This window comes from Melospiza georgiana, chromosome 20, assembly GCF_028018845.1.
Source record: "Melospiza georgiana isolate bMelGeo1 chromosome 20, bMelGeo1.pri, whole genome shotgun sequence".
Lineage (NCBI taxonomy): Eukaryota > Metazoa > Chordata > Aves > Passeriformes > Passerellidae > Melospiza > Melospiza georgiana.
In genome coordinates, this window is record NC_080449.1 from 12,966,692 (window position 1) to 12,987,839 (window position 21,148).

Here is a 21,148-nt window from a genome sequence, read left to right on the forward strand (position 1 = left end):
GGGGGGAGTGAGGTATTTATTATTAAGGTGTTTATCTTCCTAAGCATGTGCTACAATGCTTGGGTTAGGCCGTGGCTTCTTATTGCCCTCTGATGGGAACTAGATGGTAAATTTTTCTTGTGATTTCTTCCTCTGCGCACAGTGCTTTTAAAAATTAATTTGCCTTTATCTCAGCCTACAAAGGTTTCGTATCTTATTTTTTTCACCTTGTCCTGTGAAGGCTGGGCAGTACTGACAGCCCATGAAAGTCAACCCACCACATCATGCCACATTTTCTTTTGCTTTTGTGAGGATTTGATTTTTCATACTGGAGACTTGAAACAAAGTCATTGCCTCTCATTTTATTACATATTTCTTACATTTATAAAGCAGACAAATAAACTCTTTTTGTTCTCTGACTTTTACTTTGTAGTACTCATGTCTGCATGCTCAACTCTTGAACTTTGATGTTAACACTTCATTTGTATGATTATGGAATATAATTTCAGTCCTAGCAGCATGGCATGTGATCATCGCCGGTACTCTGTAAGTCTTAATCAAGGGCTGAGACCTTATTAGAACTCTAATGGAAGGCAATTAAAAATACAGTTCCAAAGTTGGAAACAAGAATTTTGAACTTGTCTGATTTAGGTAAGGAATACAGCATGATACTGCAGTGAGCTCAGCTGGAGTCCACAAAAATTGATTGGGACAATGTTCAGCAGTACCTACTTCATTGAATATGGGATCCTATAGTATCTGGTAGTATTAGGAGAGGGTGAATTTTCCCTTCTGAATCTGCAGTGCCCTTTAGTGCTTCTAAGGTTGTTTTACTCAGAGTGAAAATTAATGTGATGACTAGAAACCAAGTGCTGAGTCATTCCTATTGCTCCATTCTTCTGTTAGTATTTCCTTCGAAAGCTTGACCCTTTTGTGGACTACTGTATTTATTTCTTGCTCAGCTAGAGAGTTCTCACTTACTGCCAATTAGACAATGAATGCCATCGGCATTCTGTAATACCCACAGGAATTTTTCAGTGAGCTGCACCTGTGTGACTGGAAAAATGCTGCTAAATGGAATCGAGTACATTTTACTGAAAATATATTTTACTGAAAGGAGAAGGTTTATTAAGTAAGTTAGCATGAATTAAAATTGAAATCTAACTAATCATGAAGGCATTAATTTATTGTTTATTTCACAACATTAATAAATAGGAGTATTGCCATATGTTAGTTTTGAGTAATTCTGAACAAAAATACTCAAATATTAGTAATGCAATATTTGAACATGGAGAATTAAAAATAGCACATTTACAGGTATTGCTGTCAATTTTATTTGGATTCAAATTATACCTTGAAATTAATTTCACTTTGGACATTGTATGCCATAAGTAAGTCCTTTGCAGGTGGCAGGCTACAATGATAATAGATGATCTCAAAATACTTTGGGCAGTAGTTTAATGTTTCAGTTAATGGTTTAAGGCGTGGGAGTTTGATAACAGTGATTTAAAGTTGAAGGTTCTTAGCCCATAAGGCCAGTAATCAGTTCAGTTGCCTTGATAGTACAAAGGTTAATGCATTACTAATAGCAATAGGTCTAGTTGAGTTTTGCCTGTGACATGCTGCCTTCTTAGAGATCAGCATGTGTTTCCAGAGACAGAAAAAAAGTTCAATATCATTGGTAATAATTCCAAAGCCTATGATGGGATTAAGTGCAGGGAATAGTGTCATCTTTGTGTTCTAAAATATAATTCCATGTGTTGATGATGGAAATTGATTTTACTTGCCAGCACTCCAAATTTATCTTCCACCCAGTTTTCTCTCTTTCAAAAAAATATTAACAGTTTACTGTAGCCAGAGACATTGTGGGTTTCTTTTTTTCAGTTAAGTCCTGCAGCATTTCTGTTTACAAAGTGCTGGAAAAACCATGTGTCCATTTTCCACTTCTTTTGCCAACTAGTTTTCCAGTAAATTCAAACAGGAGGCAGGCATCTGATTAAAGTGACTGTCTCACAACAAGCTATGTTTTGTATATTAGTGGCTAAAAGGGCCTCATTTAATTACCAAATGCATATATAATTGTGAATAATGCTTTCACCGGAAGATTTAATGTCTTCCATAATGCTGCAGATTCTTGTCCCTCACAAGTATCATTTAAGAAAGAGCTTTAAGCAGTTAAGTTGAATGCTTTCGGGAACCGTGTGATTCACGCAACTTCCTTGGCAGCAGCTTAAGTATGTTCATTCTGCCTTGCTGTGGTTTGAGAGAGAGAGAGAGAATGTAGCTGGAGAGCTTATAGTATGCTAACTGTTCACAGTTTCTAGTTGAATTAGCTGTAAAAGACATCTCTGTTCTTGCAGTGTTAGCTGAAAGGTGCTTGTCATTTATGGTATGGCTGTTAGGTTGTTTTGGAAGGTATAACTCAATAGAATTTCCCAGAACAAAGGAAAAGATTTAATGCAATATATGGTAAATGTAAGCCTTCTAAGCAACTGAAGTTCCTCAGAATTTGCACACCAAATGTAGCTCAGTAGAGAAATGTTCTGTTATGCATACTCTTTCTCATCATGTTATTTGGAAAAGTTCAGGGTGCAGTGCTAAGCAGAACATACAAAGTGGTTCACTCATTCTCTGAAATAGAGAATATTTACTCTGTCTTGAAAAACAATATAAAAAGTTCAAATAATGGTAAAATAATTAGCATATCCAGAAAATTTCATCTAATACTAAGTGACTCAAAGACTGGTCATAACAATTCTGTGATTTTTAATGAACCCCTTCATTAAAATTAACACCTGGCATTAAATTTTAGCAACAGCCAGGCCTCTGCTGTGGGTAGCCCTTATTTTGGGGCATTTATTATCATTTGTTATGCAGTAGTCAGGGATGGACCCTTACCCCCCCCCCCTTTTTTTTTTTCCTTTTTGTTTTTTCCCCCCAAGTAGGTCTTGGTGTAATTCTTGAGGGGAAAATAATTAGACCAGAGGTTTTCTGTTACCATCATACAAGGAATGTGGAATAATTAATCTGAAACAGGTATAATCTCTTATTTGTTACTCAGGTAAAATTCAGCCCATATTGCCAAGTTCATTCAGCTTTGAGAGCTAGCTCATAACAAACTTTTAGAGTATATATTTTAAGTAATTAGAAGAGGCCAATTATTGGATGTAGAGTATGTGATATATAGGAGTTGAAAATCTAGAAACAGAAGGAAGAAAGATTGGGGATGTTTGCACATTTGTAACCCTCTGAACTAACTATACTACATTAGTGATATCTCTACAGCAGTTACAGCATTTTATAATAAAAAACCCCCACACCATCATTTTCCATGTAAACACTGAGTTTGACATTTAGTTTTGCCATTTGTTTTACTGGTTGCTTTGGCAACTAATAAATAGTTTGTGTTAAGTGCTTTAGCAGCCAGTCATTCTGTGGAAATGAGGATTGTCTAATCCTTGTGCAAGTTCTTGGTCATTTGCTTCATGTGCACCATGTCTGCTTTTCTTACACAGAACTTAGGGTAGAAATAGAAGAACTAAGTTTTCTTCATATAAATTTACGGACTGTGTAGAAAACTTTACTCTTTGGTTTACATTCTCTTCCTCTGTGATACTTTCATGAGAAACTTTTACAAGTCACTGGAGTATTTTTGAAACAAATCAATACCAGACAAATCAGTGGATTCACATGTTATCAACTACTAAATCCAGCTGGAATTAGTGTACTGTGGGTTTTTTCTTAACATACCAAAGCTTCACAAAAATTGTAGAAGAACATTCTGTCAAAATAAATATGAATTTTCCATTGAGGGAGTGATTGGGCTCGGTTTTTAACTTCCTCGCTTTCTATTACTTTCTGTGCCTCCTTACTAAACAAGTCTAATGTCCTAGTTCATTGATGCTTATTTTAACTACCAAGCTATTATCCTGAGGAATGTTACAGATATAGACCAGCCAGAGGACAAAGGGCTTTTCTGCCTTGTTTTTTGGAGGTTTAGTTGGTTTTGGTCTTTTGGTTTTGACTCTTTATTCACAGCAGTCACTTGAAATAGTTTCTGTAAAAAGTTGGGGGTTTTTTTGTTTTGGTTTTTTTTTTTTTTTTTTGATTGACTGGTTAATGTATTTGGTTGAACCCAAACTTTAGTTTCCCTGCAGCTATGCTCTCGCAATGGCTGTCTTCATTGCCAATCTTGATGTCACCCAAGCCCATATACTGCCTTGTACATCCAACTGCAAAAACTTCAGTGTTTTTACTGAAGTGTAAGTCTGGGGTTTGCACATTCCACTGGTACAGAATATGTAACACAAATGCTGACAATTAGTGATTCCATAAAAGTGTCACTTAAAATTGAAAATACCACTTCTATACAGGAAGCATTTGAAGGAAATACACTCAAGTGTGCTTACTGTGCAGTCAGAAGTACGTGTGTGTGTGAGTGTGTGTGTGTGACAGCTTTTGGGGAGCTTGGAGGAGCACGGGGAAGTTCAGTCAAGAACTCAGATTCTTGTTTTTAGTTTGTTCTTGTCTGAGAAGCAGCCATAACAACATTACATGTTTTATGCATTAGGAGTCTTTTGTTGAATTGTAAAGCAATACTCTGAAAATTAAAACTGCTCTTTTACAATAGCCAGCATTCTAGATGTATTTTTTTTCTGTCATTCTTGATTCTGTGCACAAAATTAATCTAAAGTTATTGATTGTGTATTTTGTAAGTAGATATTTCTCTTTGCAAGTTTTAATTATCACATACTGATTAAAATGGAAACAGCAGTAAAAATTTACAGTGAATATTTAACTAGAGAGTCTGTAGATTGGAATGTCTTTATTTTTTAGAAACAGAGCTAGTAAGTTTTACTTCTTAACTGCTCAGCAAAAAATAGTGAATAGTTGAGACTGTTCTACTTTCCTGAAAAATAACTCAATTCTTCATCATATAATATGCAGCTCATTTTCAGATTTTAGTTTGCATATCTAGTACTTGTTTATTGATAGCTGTTTAGTGGAGAAAAATTGTGAACTGTAACTCCCTCACCCTACTGCTTTTTTTAAAAGCTCTGGAGACTGTAAATGTTCACATGTTTTACTGAAGGATTGCAAAAGTAACATTCATTTATAACATTTGAAGGATTATTCATGGAAAAATTATGCAAAGGAAAAAACAGTGAGATCCTTTGGGATATGTGTAAACTTTTCCAAATGTTCTTGCCACAGATCTCTGAACAGCATTTGACTTGCTCTGATGAAGTTGTCTCACGTTCCCTAATGCAAACACATTTTTAATAACATTTTAATATTTTTATACATCATTCCTGTGCATGTCAGCATAATCTTGAAAATGATGCTGAGAAATAATGAAAACCAAACTAACCCTTGTTCATGCCAGCTGACTGGAAAATCCTGCTAAGAGTGCTTTGTCTCCATGAAAGGCAAAATAACAGAGTAGCAATCATGGTAACAGTATGCACTAGGAGTGGAGCCAGAAGAGTAAAGACAAGAGTTAGCAGTAGCAGATGACTTCATTTATTGGAAAAAAGGGGCAAAATAACTCAATCCGAAATGAATTTAAGTTTTGGAATTTTGTTATCAGCAGTATCAGGCATAATTTCCCCAGCTAATTGCTCAGCAGTCTGGTATGTCCATAGACGTCCCTTGGTCTGTGCAGTTGTCATCAGTATCTCACTGCTTACCCTCTTTGGCATCCTTCGTGACATGAGCTCTCTTTGTCTCTTACTCCTTTACAGAAATGAGGTCATCTGCTCTATGCCCCATAACTCATGCTGACACTCACTACACCCCAGATTTCTTGCTGAACTAAGTGTAGCCAGCTGAAGAGAACTCTATAAACTTAATCATTCTTCTTCATAGACATTTGGCAGCAGAGCAGATATAAAGACTATGTAAAGATGTTTCAATTCAGATTCTTATTACCTTAGCATAGGGCTAACAGAGCTAAACTGTATGGATTTCCTTCTCTTGCCTTGGAGAAAAGGAGGATGCAGAACTACATTGAAAATGGTCAGTCCAGCCATAATAATACCAGCACAGATGATATTTCTGTTTTCATCTGGTCCCACAAAGCATTCTGTTTTCTGCCATCAGGAACTTCACTGAAGACACCTGACTGGGCATTTGAATAAGTCACAGAATCACAGCATAGCTGGAAGAGACCACAGTGGGTCATCTAGTCTAAGCTCCCTGTTCAAGTAGGGTCATCCTACAGCACATGGCACAGGACTGTGTCAGATGGCTCTGGAATGCCTCCAATGAAGGAAGCTCCACAAGCTCTCTCTAGGCAGTGTATTCCAGTGGTTTGTCAATCTGGGTCCATTTCCTTCTTTGACAGGACTGATGCAAGCAATTGTGATTGCCATATGTAATAGCATGGAAGCCAAGCTGGACTGTTTTCTTAAGTTTTAAGACTCTTACACCTATTTCCGCAAACTCTGTCACCCTTGACATGTCACACCTTAAGCCTGGCAATATTTTTTGTGAACTGAAATTTTACTCCCTAATATAATTTTTATATTATTCATAATATTCCCTAGTATTATATTATAATCTGAGATGTGCGGTCCTTTTAGACATGCTACGTAATTTGTTTCAGGGGGAGTATGGCAGTTTATCAAACGTTTTCTGTTAAAAGCTGTCCAGGTAATAAAAGCTCTTACTTAAATCAAGCAATTATCATCTTTACAATGATCAATCTTTAGATAATTTCATGTTGCAATGGTATTAGAGTAAATTTCAGTCCATGCTCCCTAAAGAGAGGGAGAAAAAAAGGGAGTGTAGAGTGAAAAGTCTCAAACTATTATTTCTTGCTAGATAATATCTCTTACTCTTTGTAGGTTTTGATAGTAACATTTGAACCTACCTGGAGTCAAATCCAGCCAGCTTTGATTTTTTAATAACTTGATTGTGTCAGCATTGGACTTCTTATTGTGCTTTTCTTTCTGATAAAGTAATTTTGAAGGAGTCTCATGCTTTTGTTTTGTTGCATATCAATGTTTGGAACAAAATTAATCAAACTGCTTTCAGGTCTCTGATTCTCCACTGTGAGAAACTTAAACTTTGAACTATTATGTGTTACAAAATTTAACAGTTATTTCTACATGTGGCACAATGTCTGTGTGAAGAAGGGCTGCACTGTACTGATAATCCTCTAGGGCTAGGCTTTAAGATTGCTACTATTTCACAGGTTGTGGTTTCAGTAACTTGTTAAAAATAATACTTCAGTAGCATTCAGTGAACTTAATGTCATTGACTTGAAAAAAACTTAATGTAAATCAAGATTGAGAAGTGGCATCAGAAACACCTGAATGGCACAGCGGGAAGCAATATAAAAATGAACAAATCCTGCAACCAAATTAAGGGACAAGCCTCAGAGTGGGCATATTAACGCTGAAGTTTATGCTGAGTTTCAGATTAAACTCTTGCTGATAAATGCTCATAATTTTCAGGGAAATTCTCTTTTAGCTGCCACTGTCTTTATCCTGGGTTTCCGTTCAAATATATTTTAGGCTTCTTAGCAGGTAATAAATACCTCAATAGTCCTAAGTATTTTCCTGTTCACAAGTTGAAAAGTATCTGATGGAAAGGCACTACAAAGAAAGCATGTAGAGCAAACTCCTTTTTTGGGAACCTAGTCCATCAGAAGAACTGGAGGTTTTCAAACTAAAGAACTTGTAATAATTTCTGAAACTTCTGAAGGCATTTGTTTTGTCTCTGCATAAATTTTAATTTGTAATGAAAATCCATGGTAAAAGACTTCAGTGAAGTGTATATTCTTGCTACTAATGCAGCAGATAAGATTTTTCAGACCTAATGGTGAATTATGAATCCATAGAGTTTTTACATTAAACTAGGAAACACATAATTGCATTCATAATCATACTTCTTCCTGTCCTAATTTGTGCTTCACCTCCATGGCAGAAATGGAAGATGAACTGCTTTGGTTTTAGGGAAGAAGCTTCCAGTGTTGTGTTACAGCCCAAATGCATCAAAATTTTAGTTGTATGTGCAGCAAGAACATTGTACTGTGCCTTCTCCAACATCCCTGATGTGCGTCTTTAGGTGAATCTCTGGATGGATTTTTGTAGTTCATTGTTAAAATGACTGAAAGTCATTTTTTAAAACTGCACATGGCCATTAGGTATAAGACCTTCTCTGAAGCTGCATATGCCAGTGATTGATGCTGTGACTGTTGTGTTTCACAAATTTACAGTTGTGTGATAGTAGCAAAGATGGGCAGGCAAAAATGCTGTCCTGATGATATATATGAATGAGGCAGAAAACATGCCTAAAAACTGCTTTATCTTTGTTGTCCTACTAAATTGATGGTCTGATGAAGAATACTACTGAAGGTTCCTCTAACAAACTTGTCCATCCTCTCTGTATTGCTAAAAGAAGTTGTGTCTTTTTTGCTTGTCTTGGGGCTCCCTTCATTATTAATTAAGCAGCATAATGAACTGTTTGCTCAAATATGCAGAATATTGTTGATTAAATCTTTCCCCTTACTGCTAGGGAAAACCCTTTGCAATTTTTCCTAGTTACAATCCAGTTCGCAGTGAAATTCCAGAGTCTGGGCTATGGTGAAATAAAAAGACAAATAATTTTGAATTAATTTCTTTGTTTCCTACAACTTGACATAAGTCTATATTGCAGAGTGAGTATGGGCAGGAAAGCATCTTGCATTTATTTGGGGGGTTTTTTTGCCTCTTACTGGGACAAACTCATTACTGGTTCTCCTGTTCTTGTGTCTCATGAATCCTCAGTTCAAGACAGAAGATGATACCTTCCTTCAGGGTGCTTCAGGGTAGAGAGAGCAGCCTGTATAATAAATAGAAACAGAATGTCTCAAGTAAGGAGAGACCTCTAAGGATCATGGAGTCCAACTTCCTGCTCCTTGCAGGGCTCCGTAAAACTAAATTATATCACTAAGAGTGTTGTGATATAACCAGACTCACCTTGTACTCTGACAGTTTTGGTGCCATGACCGCTTCCCTGGGAAGTTTTGTCTCTCAGAACCATTTCTGTTAAAAGTTTGTGTTCATCCTGTTGTCATATTGTGCTGTGGAATGTTGGTGGTTTGGATTGGTTTTGAGGTGTTTTGGGTTTTTTTTCTGTTTTAGTTTATTACTTATTTGATGCCAGACACTTTTGTAAATATTCTGATGATGATTGTACATGGCTTTTCACATCACAAAGTTTCTTCTTGTGTCAGCCTCTTAATGAGTGGTTTTGGTAAGAGTCCAGAAGCTGACTAAGCCCAGGTTGCTGGAACCTCTGAGAAGGGATTTTTGTACTATAGAGGAAAGTCTGTTCTGCTAGTACCTGGACTGTCCCCAGGAGAAACACATGGGGCAGATGGCAACTTTGATGACCACTGTTCCCACTTTCATCACAAGCACCAATGCCATAACTAAGTGTTTAAAAGCAAAATCTCAGCTGTTTGCTGTGAAGCCAAGAAGAGCCTGGCATTTACTGAGGATGATGATAGTCCGTGTTTTCCACTGTATTGCAAAGGTCACTGCCTGCCTTTTGTGAACAGCATCAAGGAGCTGGAACAAAACTGTGTTTTCTGTGAGGCCTCATAAAATCTGTAAATTGAGAGGAAGAATGATCACAGTGAGACATCTCTAGAGCTCATAGATCTTTGAGAAGTAATGCATCTGTCCATCCATTAGGTATATGAAGAGCCCTTCGTTTTTCTTACATGCTCAAGCTGTGAGTCAGTATGAGCAGATTGTTTACAGTTTATTCACAACATGAAGTTGTGAACAGAATTCAAAACACATGTGAATGTTCCTGTTCACACCTGAAGTACAAACCGACTTTATGGCTCTGCATGTTACACTTTGGCACATCCAGCTGTTGTAAGGATGCCGAGAGTTTTTGTACTTCATTGTTAAAAGTATGAGCAAAACTATTTTTAAAATTACTCCAGGGAGTTCAAGATTATGGAGATGAATTTATGACAAAAATGGATGGTGTAACCCTAATGGGCAAGAAACAGTGCTTCAGAAATGGTGCCATTTGGTTATCTGTAAAAATTAATTTTAATCAGTTCCTAAACATGCCATTGAAATTTTTGGGATTTGCATCAGTCCAGTGTTAAATAATCTCTGTCTTTTAGGTCCATCTGACATGTCAGCAATTATGAAATTCAGCAGGAGACCCACATGTCCTGATGCCTCAGTTGCAGCAAGTCTACCTACACCTCCTGTACCAAGGCACCGGAAGAGTCACAGCCTAGGAAACAAGTGTGTAATCCCAGCTGTCTCATGCTCAGGCAGTTACATGCATGTGTCACAAAAAATTTAAGATAGTAGCAGAGAACATGCTAGTATTTGTCCTTTCCATTTCTTGTATTGCAAAAGTGTTTCAGGCTCTAGTACGTATTCCCCAGGTTTTCTCTTGACACTTTTGTCATTTTGGCTGACTCTATTCTCTGCTAGCGCCAGGCACTGGCAAGACTTGAAAGCTGGTTATCCACTTTGGTCTGTGGATTCCTGGTGTGTCTCCTTTTTCTAGGTTTCTGCTTTTGCTGCCACCAAGGATGTTCATGTTTTGTACGGAGAAGTCAAAACACTTACAACTTCCCAGCTACAGAAATTTAATAATTATTACTGACAAAGAGAAGTAAAATCTGAAATGCATTTTGATAGTAAAGGAGCATATGTACAGTACGTGGTAGCGTATAATTGCCTGCTCCTTAATAACCTGCTGATGAGGCAGAGGCTTAGTGGAAATAATGTGAGCCAAGGGTTGCTGTTAGATGACATAAGAGGGGTTTCACGTTTTTCTCTTCTTCCATGTTCCAGTATGATGTGTCAGTTGAGCGTCGTGGAGAGCAAAAGCGCCACCTTCCCGACGGAGCGGCCACGGCACCTGCTGGACGACAGTGTCCTGGAGTGTCACAGCCCCGCGCACGGCCACGCGCCCAGCACGCGCCTTGCCAACGGCCTCTCCGTCGGTACGTCTGACACCCCTGCTCCCATGCCCGAAAGTGGAGAATTAGGGAGATCATTAGTTCCCTTGCAAAGACTGATTGTTTTCATGGATGGAAGTAGATCAGAACTGCTACCTGGTCAATGTAACATCAGCTTTCCTTGATTATCCACTGATGCTTTTGGTAAAAGCGGCATGAAAGAAGATTGGTTTTGTAGATGCTAGGTGTGTGACACAAAGTGTTTATCAGCTTTTACCAGGGGAAAGTGGATATGTATTTTAAAAGCTACCTTTACACAAATAAAGCTTTAATTTTAACTATATGTTTTAGAAGATGGGGGATTTGTTTGGTACAACTGTCTAAGACTTATAAAGAAACGTAAGATGAACACATTATAGTATTATCATTAATAAAGAAATTCTTATAATATCAAAAAAGTGATCAAGAAGCTGTGTTCTAAGCAAGAGAAGGCTACCTTACAAGAGACTCAGGCAATTTCTAGAATAAGAAATTGACTGTGAAAGATAGCACTTACTTGACCAAGAGCTGGACACTGAGATGATCTTTTCACTTCTGAAAATACAGGAACAGCTCAGTGTGTTAAACTGAGCATTAGAAGAGCAGTCCTGGGCAAATTAAAACTGTGAGCTAAATAGCTGTGCCAGAAAAGGAGGGACAAATGGGTGATGGGCTCGAAGGAGAGATAGGAACTTTAGTTATGAATACCATCATATATGTATATATTTTAATAATTCCTAGCAGCAGCAAACAGCTGACATATCCTCTATTAGAGGTGTGTTTGCTTCTTGAAAATAAAACGTGATACCATATCTAATAACTTCAATTGACTTATGGATATTGTGCTAGAAATATTGTCTTACAAAGGAGATGGATTTTATGTACCTGAAGTTCTCAGGTTCTGAAGTAGAGGCATGATGAAAATAAAAGTAATAGTATTAAAACACAGCAATTACATGAATTAAGAGTGAGATACTATAAATGGAGAGGCTCATGTAAGCCTCTTCCAACTGAAGATTTTACCATGAACTCTAAACACTTCAAAACATGATTTGAGTAAGCGGTGTCCACAGTACTATACAAAAAAGTATTCTGGTGATCCACATACATTGGCTTTGTATTTTCCCATGGGTGGTTTTCTTACTCCTTCTCTGTACTACTCTCTTTCTAGATAGCAGTGAAAGCTCAGAATTTAGTGAGGAGCTGCCATCAGGGCTTGAAAGGTGAGTGAGTCTTCATGTACACTCACTGAGCACTCTACAGACTTAGCTAAGAAATTCACAAATGATCCCTAACATAGGTAAGCCCTAAATCAATAGTTATTTTTATCAAATTATTGATTAGTTAGGAAAAGGCAAACATTTTGAAATAAAGCACTGTAAAGGTATTGGACCTGAAAAGATTAGGAGCTATCTCTGTCATATTTACCAAACCCTAAAGAACACCCCTCATCAGATATTTGCATTCACAAACAGGGGTCGTTTATATGCCACGCTGGGTCCTAACTGGAGGGTACCACTCAGGAATTCTCCTCGGAGTCGAAGCTGTGTCTACAGGTACAGTTCAGGGTCTGCCTCTTTAATTGTATGGTGCTAAACTTCAATTTGGGTCTTTACGCTTTCCTAGTAATGTATTTTGGGTCCAAATATCCTTATATGACCATGACAATTTACGAAGTCTCCCCCTCCTGCTTATAAGAACTCCTGTTAATGGCAAAGCAGGGTTATGGCTCATTCAGATGAAATGCAGTTTAGCTGTTCATTTAACTAACGTTGTCTGGCTTCCATTTTGCAGAAAACTAGGCTTTACTTAGAGTTTTATGAAACCTCTGTGGAAGCAGGTTTGTCATCAAGGCCATCTTTGACTCCCATTACAAGTGATGATGTTAGAAGGATACCTTCCTGACCCTTTCCAACAATCTATTTCCTGATTTACCAGACAGCTACCCATAGTATCTGTCTGTGTCTGTGTGGTCTGTTGATTTTGGTCAGTAAAAGGGTATGACCTTGGACCTCAAGTAAGAGAGGGAACATCCACAAGCCATATCTAGCAGGTGCTCACAATGTTGCTAGTCAAATAAGAAGTGGACCTACTAGAAGCAGGCCTAAGAGAGGTGACACTGAAAATTTTATAGAGTTTGAGGGGTAAAAGTCATTCCTTGCATGTATATCTGACCTGAACTTGGTAAATTCTGTGATGCTGGCAAATGAAGACATATGTTCGAACAATTAAGAAAATAGGGCCCAGAATCAGTATTCTGCAAACACTGTGATTTAGTTGCATTTTAAATCCAGTCAGATTTTATTTTGTTTAAATTAATTTGCTTTAGCCATTGTAGAAGTAAGTTATCAATATAATGTATAAATTACAGCTGCCTTACTAATTTATATTGCTTTCTTATCATCTTTATTCTGCTGAAATACATTGAGGAATGCTTTGTCTCTCCAGCCCAACAGGTGCATGCAGCTGCACAGCAGGTGGTCCCACAGGAGTCATTACCATGGAAGGGCCTTTAAGAAGAAAAACACTGCTCAAAGAAGGCAAGAAACCTACTGTAAGTTATTCTAATTATAATTATTCCTATGGTCCTAATTCATTAGTGGCTGGTTTAATTTTCAGAATTATATTAAACCTGCAGCTTGATACCACACAAAGTAATGGTTTTATCAATTGTAATTTTCTGATCAAAGTTATAACCAGGTTGTAACAAGGTTGTAACCTTTGTGTGTCATTTGATATACATCAGTTTGAGTGAAGCAATTGTGTAACTAGCAAGTAGTGTGGTGAGGGCAGAAATAAATCTTGTGGCACTGCCAGGTGACCCAGAGCATCCTGATATTTTCCAGCTAAATAAGCCTGACAAAGGCAGATATTGCAAGATGGACAATGTCTGCATTATATTTCTGTGACAGGAAGTAGATTAATATATATTAATGAGCTTGTAGATTACAGAACTTGCAGTGGCACTCATAAAAGACTGAAGAGGGAGATCTTCAGTACGGAATTTTCAAGGGACGGTACAAATTCAATTGAATATATTTCTACAATATATTTTGGTGCTTTTGAGATACAGCATTAAGATGGAAAGGCTGCAGGGCAGCCCCCATAGCACCAAAGTCATGGTAATTCATAGTTAACCTGAATTCAAGGGTTTCACATGGTTCTAGTCCTATGCATTTGATAATGTATTTGCTTTCTGTAGGGTTGATTGATGTATTTCACATGCAACCCACTGCAGTTCAGAGCGAAAAGATTTGAAGAACTGAATTGCAGAGTCCACTCAATAATTTTTTTAATCAAAAGTCTAAGATCTGTACAGCAGAAGGCTGCACACTATTCTTCTCTAAACAATCATTACTGATATTTTCATGAGATACCCAACAAAGAAGGCTTGTATTCACAGCCAGCCATTAAGCTTTAGGTAGCTGAGCTGATTTACACCGGGAGACACTCTTTATCTCCATTCCCTGCTTCTAGAATTAACTTTGGTAGCACTTGGACTTGCCTGTGAATAAATTTTTGAAATGTCAGAGATATGCAGAGTTTTTCCTAATTTTTTTCCTTTTTCATTCAGCTCTCCTCATGGACTAGATACTGGGTCATGCTTTCAGGATCAACTCTTCTGTACTTTGGAGCAAAAGCTTTAAGAGGCACTGAAAGAAAACATGTAAGCTTTAAATTTATTCTAAAACCAAAAATTGAATACTCATCAGTAGATCTGGAATGGCATCCAAAGTGTACTTTCTGTTCCAGGCTAAGCCATATTTCTGCACAACTTCTACAGTCAAAAGTTAATCTCTGCTGCAGTCTCAGCTATGACCGATTTGTCTCTCTTTTCCAGTATAAATCTACACCTGGGAAAAAAGTCTCCATTGCAGGCTGGATGGTGGCATTGCCTGATGACCCAGAGCATCCTGATATTTTCCAGCTAAATAACCCTGACAAAGGTAGATATTGCAAGATGGACAATGTCTGCATTACATTTCTGTGACAAGAAGTAGATTAATATCTATTAATGAGCTTGTAGATTACAGAACTTGCAGTGGCACTCATAAAAGACTGAAGAGGGAGACCTTCAATACAGAATTTTCCTGGGAAGGTACAAATTAAATGGAACATACTTCTACAATATGCCATGGTTCTCCTGTGCTGCCTGCAGAGATTCATTTCTTTTGACAGTTACTGTAAATGTCACAGAAATTCCTCAGCTAATATGAGATTGCAGCCCGTCCGTGTATCTCCATACATTGATCTACAAGTCTCTGAATAGCTTCCTTAAAATCAGTCAATATCAAATCTTGACTTACACTGAGGTCAATTAAAATATCAAACCATTTACTAAAATAAGTCTGCTAAGTAATTATTACTTTTTAATAATTTATTTTGCAGTGCCATAACTCATTTCCCTTCATTAAACTTCAAAAAATAAGAAAACTCCTGGAGTTATTTTGCACTTTGAGTGGCTGCTTATAGGTTCTTGAGGCTTTCTTCAGTTTCCACGTTTTCAGCTTTGGTGCTGGGTATGGAGTCCCATCTACTCTATGAAGTGCATCATCTGGGAGTTAACTAAAATGCACAAAATATTTGATTGCAGGAAACAATTTGCAGTAGGACATTGAAGAAAACTAAGTTTACAGAAGCCTTGATGAGAAGAAAGCCAGGATTAAATTAGATCTGACCTGCGGTGTATGAATGATTCACAGTCCCCAGTTGTGGTATAACCAGAAACACTTACTAAAAGTGTATATAGTTTTATAATATTTTCAGTATCAGATTAGAATATCATGTTTCTGGATAGCCAATACGGTAACTGTTGACACGTCTGTTAACCAATAATATAAGGAATTGCATTCCTAGTATACACGTCAGCCTTTTTCCTTTAAATCAAGTGCTTGTATAACAATTTTTTCTGGTAACTACTGAGGTTCTGCTCCCTGTTACATTTTAGAAACTTTGTTACATCTCTCCTGCCTTGACTGAATAGTTCTTGTTCTTCTTAACCAAGCAGGCTTTGTTCTCTTATTACTAAGCGTTCTTTGTTTTCTTGCTGCACACCGACCTACATGGTCTTTTCTGTGGCTGTAATTCAGCCTTTCTGCCTATGAGACCACATATGTTCTCATACTTGCTTCACCCAAGAATTGCTGGGTAACATGGCTCACATGGGCTCTCTTATATTAGCAGCATCATGTTTGAGCATTTGAGGTGCAAATTAATTTAAGAGTTTAATTCAGGACTTTGGCTTCTGCACAGAAATCGGAGTCCTTTGAAACTATATGTCTGTCTGTAAATTCTGAGTCTTTCATTTTCTTATTTTTGTAGGCAATGTTTACAAGTTTCAGACTGGTTCAAGGTTTCATGCAATACTATGGCATAAACATCTGGATGACGCGTGCAAAAGCAACAAGCCTCAGGTAAGGCATTTCTACCCACTTTTTTCTATTTTCCAGAAAATCCTTACTAGAAAAGCTCTTTCAATCTGTGTGCACACACCTTCCTGTGGGGACAGACATAATTCCTCATTCTGTACGCTGATCAATTTTTTTCAGTGGGAGAAAGAAAGATTATGTAAAATTAGAGAATTCCCATCAAATCAGGTTTTGTGCAGGTCTAGCTATTGGTTTGGTCACCTTAGGAGCATATAACCTCTACTCTCAGTTACTTCAAGCAAGATAACCTCATCTCTTCTTTAGAAGGGACTGTCTCATGGAAAATGAAAGCAACCATACTAGGATGGACTCAATGATCTTAGAGATCTTTCCCAAATGTAATCATTCAATTTACAATCTCTTCTAGGTACCTGCTAATCTAATGTCATTCGAATAATTTCCTCTCCTACCTGCTGTGACTTCAAGTGCCAAACTGAAGAAACAGGTTATTGTTCTCTAAGGAGGAAGAGGAGAATGGTTTTCCTGACATGAGCCAGCCACAGATATTTCAGCACTTTCCCATGTAACTTGAAAGTGATTCTGACACAGCTTTTAAAAGCAGAAAGTGAATGTTATCCCTAGGACCAGATAAAGTCTCCTGCACTGAGTGAAAGCAGACAAGTTAGATGGACAGAAGATTAATCCTCACTCCTGCAGGATTCTAGAGCCCTCAACTGTTTGTGGTCAGAGACTGCATGAACTGATATTTGGCCGCAAACTGAGCATTATATCTTCTGCCTGTTCTTTTTCAAATGGTTCTTTTTATTGTTAAGCTGCTTTGTGTGACTGAAGAATATTTGGCCCATGTTGGGTTTCAGTTCTTTCTAATGCACAGAATGATTGACAGTGTTAACTTGCTCCAAAGTGTCAATTAGAATAGAAAATTGTGGAACAACATTTTTATAATCTAAGTGCACTGAGTTGCTTGGCAATGTGGCTGCCTCAAATTTTCTATCAAATCTCTGGACAATATGCTGTTCATATTTGAGCTATTTGGGAAAAATGTATTTTGGCATAGGACAGTTGGATTTCTTTTTTATTCAGTTATTTTGCTCAGGAATACACTGGTAGTAGATTTAAGGCTGTTTAAATTTATGTTGTGCTGAAGTTTGTCTTTCATTCTTTTACCAGTGGCATAGATGCTCATAAATTTGGTGTTTTGGTTCAGTCTGAACATTGTTCATTTCAAATCCCTTAGCATAGGGAAGCAGGTAATCAGGTGTTTTATATCATGTGGTCCTGGCTCCTCAGAATGACTCCATATCATTGTTTCTGTTCTGTCCTTCTGTGGACGACTTGGCTCCATTCAATTCCAGTATGTGTTGTGACTTCAGGACATTAGTACTGGTACATGGTACTGCTATTATGAAATCATGGTGGCAGTGAAAGACTGTCAAGCAGTGGAGCAAGTACAAAGAAGTCTCCACATCAATATCCAGAGAATAAATGAACAACAAAAGAAGTGTAACTGGACCTTCTCCTCTGAAGGAACACTCTCTGTGCTGTATTCCTGCTGTACCCTGGCACTCCTGCAGTCAGAATCGTTTTCTGTTCATATGTTAAATTCATCACTTTTTCAAACTCTTTTGCTATATAGCATCATTATTTCGACTTCATCAATCACCAGAAAACCTCTTCTGACTTTCCTAAGATTGCGTAGAGGAGAAATTTGCAAGTCAGCCTCTAACTTACAAACCAGGAACACCATGAAAGTCAGTTTAAGTGAACAGAACCTCTACTAGAACAAGCTCCCTGGCATTAGCAGTATGTATTCTGTGGACTTCATGATTTTCTGCATTTTAATTTTGAAACTTCTCTAACAACAAGGAGAAAAAGCCAACTGTTTTTTAAATGAAGGTCAAAAGTAAATTTATTTTTCTTTTAAGAGTTCATGTTACAATCCTGAAAGCCTAATATATACCAGGTTTTCAAGAAAAACAGTTCCTGATAACAACTGTATTTAGATCCTGGGAAGTATATGTAAAGTTGACAAAATTTATTTGATAACTGAGGAACTCTATGAAAAGAGTGGTAATAAAAATATATTTGTATTGTTTTTCTCTTTCTTTGCTAACTTAAGACAACTTTGAACTAGGAAATACATGGTTATCTGCAAGAGCAGAGCATCGAACGCCATTAGAGATGGTATAGAAGCTTTTGAATGTGGTAACATCCTGTCAGCAGTAAATTACTTCAGACTGTTAGGCTATGATGTAGTCTGAATTACTCTACACGTGTGGATTTTTGTGATTAGTCATCAATATGAGATTTACGATCTTTTCTGCATAGCACAATTGTGAAATTGCTGCAGAGTATTGAGAAATTCAGATTGATTGGCAGTGAAAGAATACTAGTAAAACATCTTACACCAATTTTGAAATAGCCTTTAAATAATAAACAGTTCCTAGCTGCTGATTAGAGGTGTTATGATGCCATTTGGTACCATTTGCTATTACCAGGTACTGCTATGGTTAATTGAAAGCTGCTAGTGAAAAACAAAAGGTTGCCTATCACCACTAATTGTTACTGCATTTCCACCAAAAAATCACAAACCATACAAGTTCTCCTCCATCAAAGAGAACAACTACGATAGTTATGTAAAAGTAAACATTATAACAAAATTGCCATTTTCAGAATTGTGAAGATAAAATAACTATAGGTAATATTATTCATTTATTTAATGTATTAATTTATTGTATTGATTTTTCTTTTTATTATTTAGTTATTATTTATTTATTTAATTAATTAATTTGAATGTAATTTAGTGCCAAAATGCATATTTTTCCAAATAGCACTAAAACGAGGCAAAGAAACTAGTTTTCAAAGTGAGATTGACTTGTCACACTATAATGTGAATCAATTTCAACATTTTGGTTTGTTTTGTGTGGAAGCTGTTGCACTATTTTTTGCTGTATTTTCCAGCAGTCCACTGCATGCCATTTGTGTAAAGGATTCTTTCTAAAATTCTTGTGAACTGTCTCACCTGTAAGAACTCTGGTGTTGGAATCGCGGTTTTTGGCAAAGTATTTTGTTACCTCAGTCTTGTATCGAGTTGCTGCATTTTTCAGTTTGTTACATTGATAATAATGATTGTTTTGCTAATTAAATACTTTAATGTAAAGAACGTTTGTTTACTACAACAGTAATAGCATTTGGTTGTAAGTTTAAAAATGTGCGGGGTATGTATGCTGTTGACAATAAAATATTCTGAAAAAGGGGAGGTACAGAAGGAATGTTTTAGCTCAAAGGCAGCATGCATGTTTTATTTGTGAACGAATGGTAATATAATTGAACAGACTTTATAGAGCAGAGAGTCTAGCCATTTAGTAGTATAAATACAACAGAATCAACATTTCTAGGATAAAATTGAAAAAGCCTCCAAATTTGTAGCTTTTTCAAGTGAGATTTTGGAAGTCCAAAGAAGTAGAGACAAATTTAAATTTCTTTGCACTTCAAATTTAACTCAGCAGGTTTGCAGATGACACCAGAGTGATGCAGTGGCCACACCTGAAGACTGGGGCCTGGACAAGCTTGATGAGAGGCTCGGGCTGACATAATTCTAATGAAAAGATCAAGAGAAACTCTGCTGAGAAGGACTTGGGGGTGCTGGTGTATGAGAGGCTGGACATGTTCTGGCCATGCATGCTGGCGGCTCAGAAGCCAGCCATGTCCTGGGCTGCATCAAAAGCAGTGTGGGCAGCAGAGGACAGAGGTGATTCTGCCCCTCCACTCAGCTCTTGTGAGACCCCACGTGGAGTGCTTCATCCAGCTCTCAAGTTCGTGGTTTAGGAAAGATGTGAACCTGTTGCAGTGGGTCCAGAGAAGAGCCACAAGAATAATCTGAGGGCTGGAGCACCTCAGCTAAGAGGAAAGGCTGAGACAGATGGAATTGTTTAGCCCAGAGAAGATGTGCCACGGAGATGTTATTGCCACCTCTCAGTACTTGAAGGGGACTTAGAAGAAAGATGGGGACAGATTTTTTTAAGTGAGGCCTGTAGTGATTGGAGAACGGATTGTAGTTTAAAACTAAAAGAAGGTTGATTCAGACTAGATATAGGGAAGAATTTTTTTGCGGTGAGGGTAATGCATTTGATTTGTGAACTGGATCAGTGTATCTAGGAAAGACACTTTCAAATGGGGAAAAAAATGTGGTCCACACAGGGTGGTTGAGGCCTCAGTCTACTATTTTCTACAGGTATTTGCACATGGTTGGGAAGCACCTAATAGCACTGTTTCCATGTCTTTGCAGGAAACTGGTGTGACATACCTCTTAACAAGGATACATCCCTTTGGAGATACACAGCTTTGGCTCTGCAATTTTAAATGTAAGAATTACATTTTGAAGCATTTCATTGTAATAAGCATTTTATTCTGTGTTCTCCCCAGAAATAAAGACACTCTCTGTGAAAGATCTCTATAACTGGAACAAAGGTCCATAACTTACAGCCTTTGGCAGTAGAAAAGAAAATCCCACCAGAGAATTCCTACGAATGCCAACCTTGTATTTTATTGTAGAAATGATTCAGCTATCATGTCTATCTCTAAAAGTAGACAGGACTCCATTTTTTGAGTTTTTATCATTGGGTAATTATCAATTTCCCTGTACTTTTTTGAAATTGACTTGCATTTTGAAAATATAATGGCCAGTTTGTGTTTCTCCATTTTACACAAGTTAATTTGACAGTTAGGCATCGGGGTCGAATCCGGAGACCTCCTGATGTCCTTCTTTTGCACTTGTGCCGTCTATGCCGTTCATTTCCAGGATGTGGCG

At 37.5% G+C, this 21,148-nt stretch overlaps 1 protein-coding gene across 2 annotated transcripts in view; it reads left to right on the forward strand.

Annotated features, from left to right (window-relative positions):
• RALGPS1 (Ral GEF with PH domain and SH3 binding motif 1) overlaps positions 1–20,936 on the forward strand; it is a 76,424-nt gene extending 55,488 nt beyond the window's left edge. The window contains exons 13-21 of one of the 2 annotated variants that reach the window (XM_058037892.1): positions 10,115–10,241; positions 10,803–10,954; positions 12,120–12,171; positions 12,424–12,504; positions 13,397–13,502; positions 14,523–14,615; positions 14,790–14,895; positions 16,271–16,362; positions 16,745–20,936. In XM_058037892.1, the coding sequence (XP_057893875.1) occupies positions 10,115–10,241; positions 10,803–10,954; positions 12,120–12,171; positions 12,424–12,504; positions 13,397–13,502; positions 14,523–14,615; positions 14,790–14,895; positions 16,271–16,362; positions 16,745–16,774 (839 nt within the window). In that variant the 3' untranslated portion in view covers positions 16,775–20,936. The remainder of the gene's footprint in view (positions 1–10,114; positions 10,242–10,802; positions 10,955–12,119; positions 12,172–12,423; positions 12,505–13,396; positions 13,503–14,522; positions 14,616–14,789; positions 14,896–16,270; positions 16,363–16,744) is intronic. The other variant, XM_058037891.1, reaches the window with a different exon arrangement.
• The last annotated feature ends 212 nt before the right edge of the window (positions 20,937–21,148 follow it).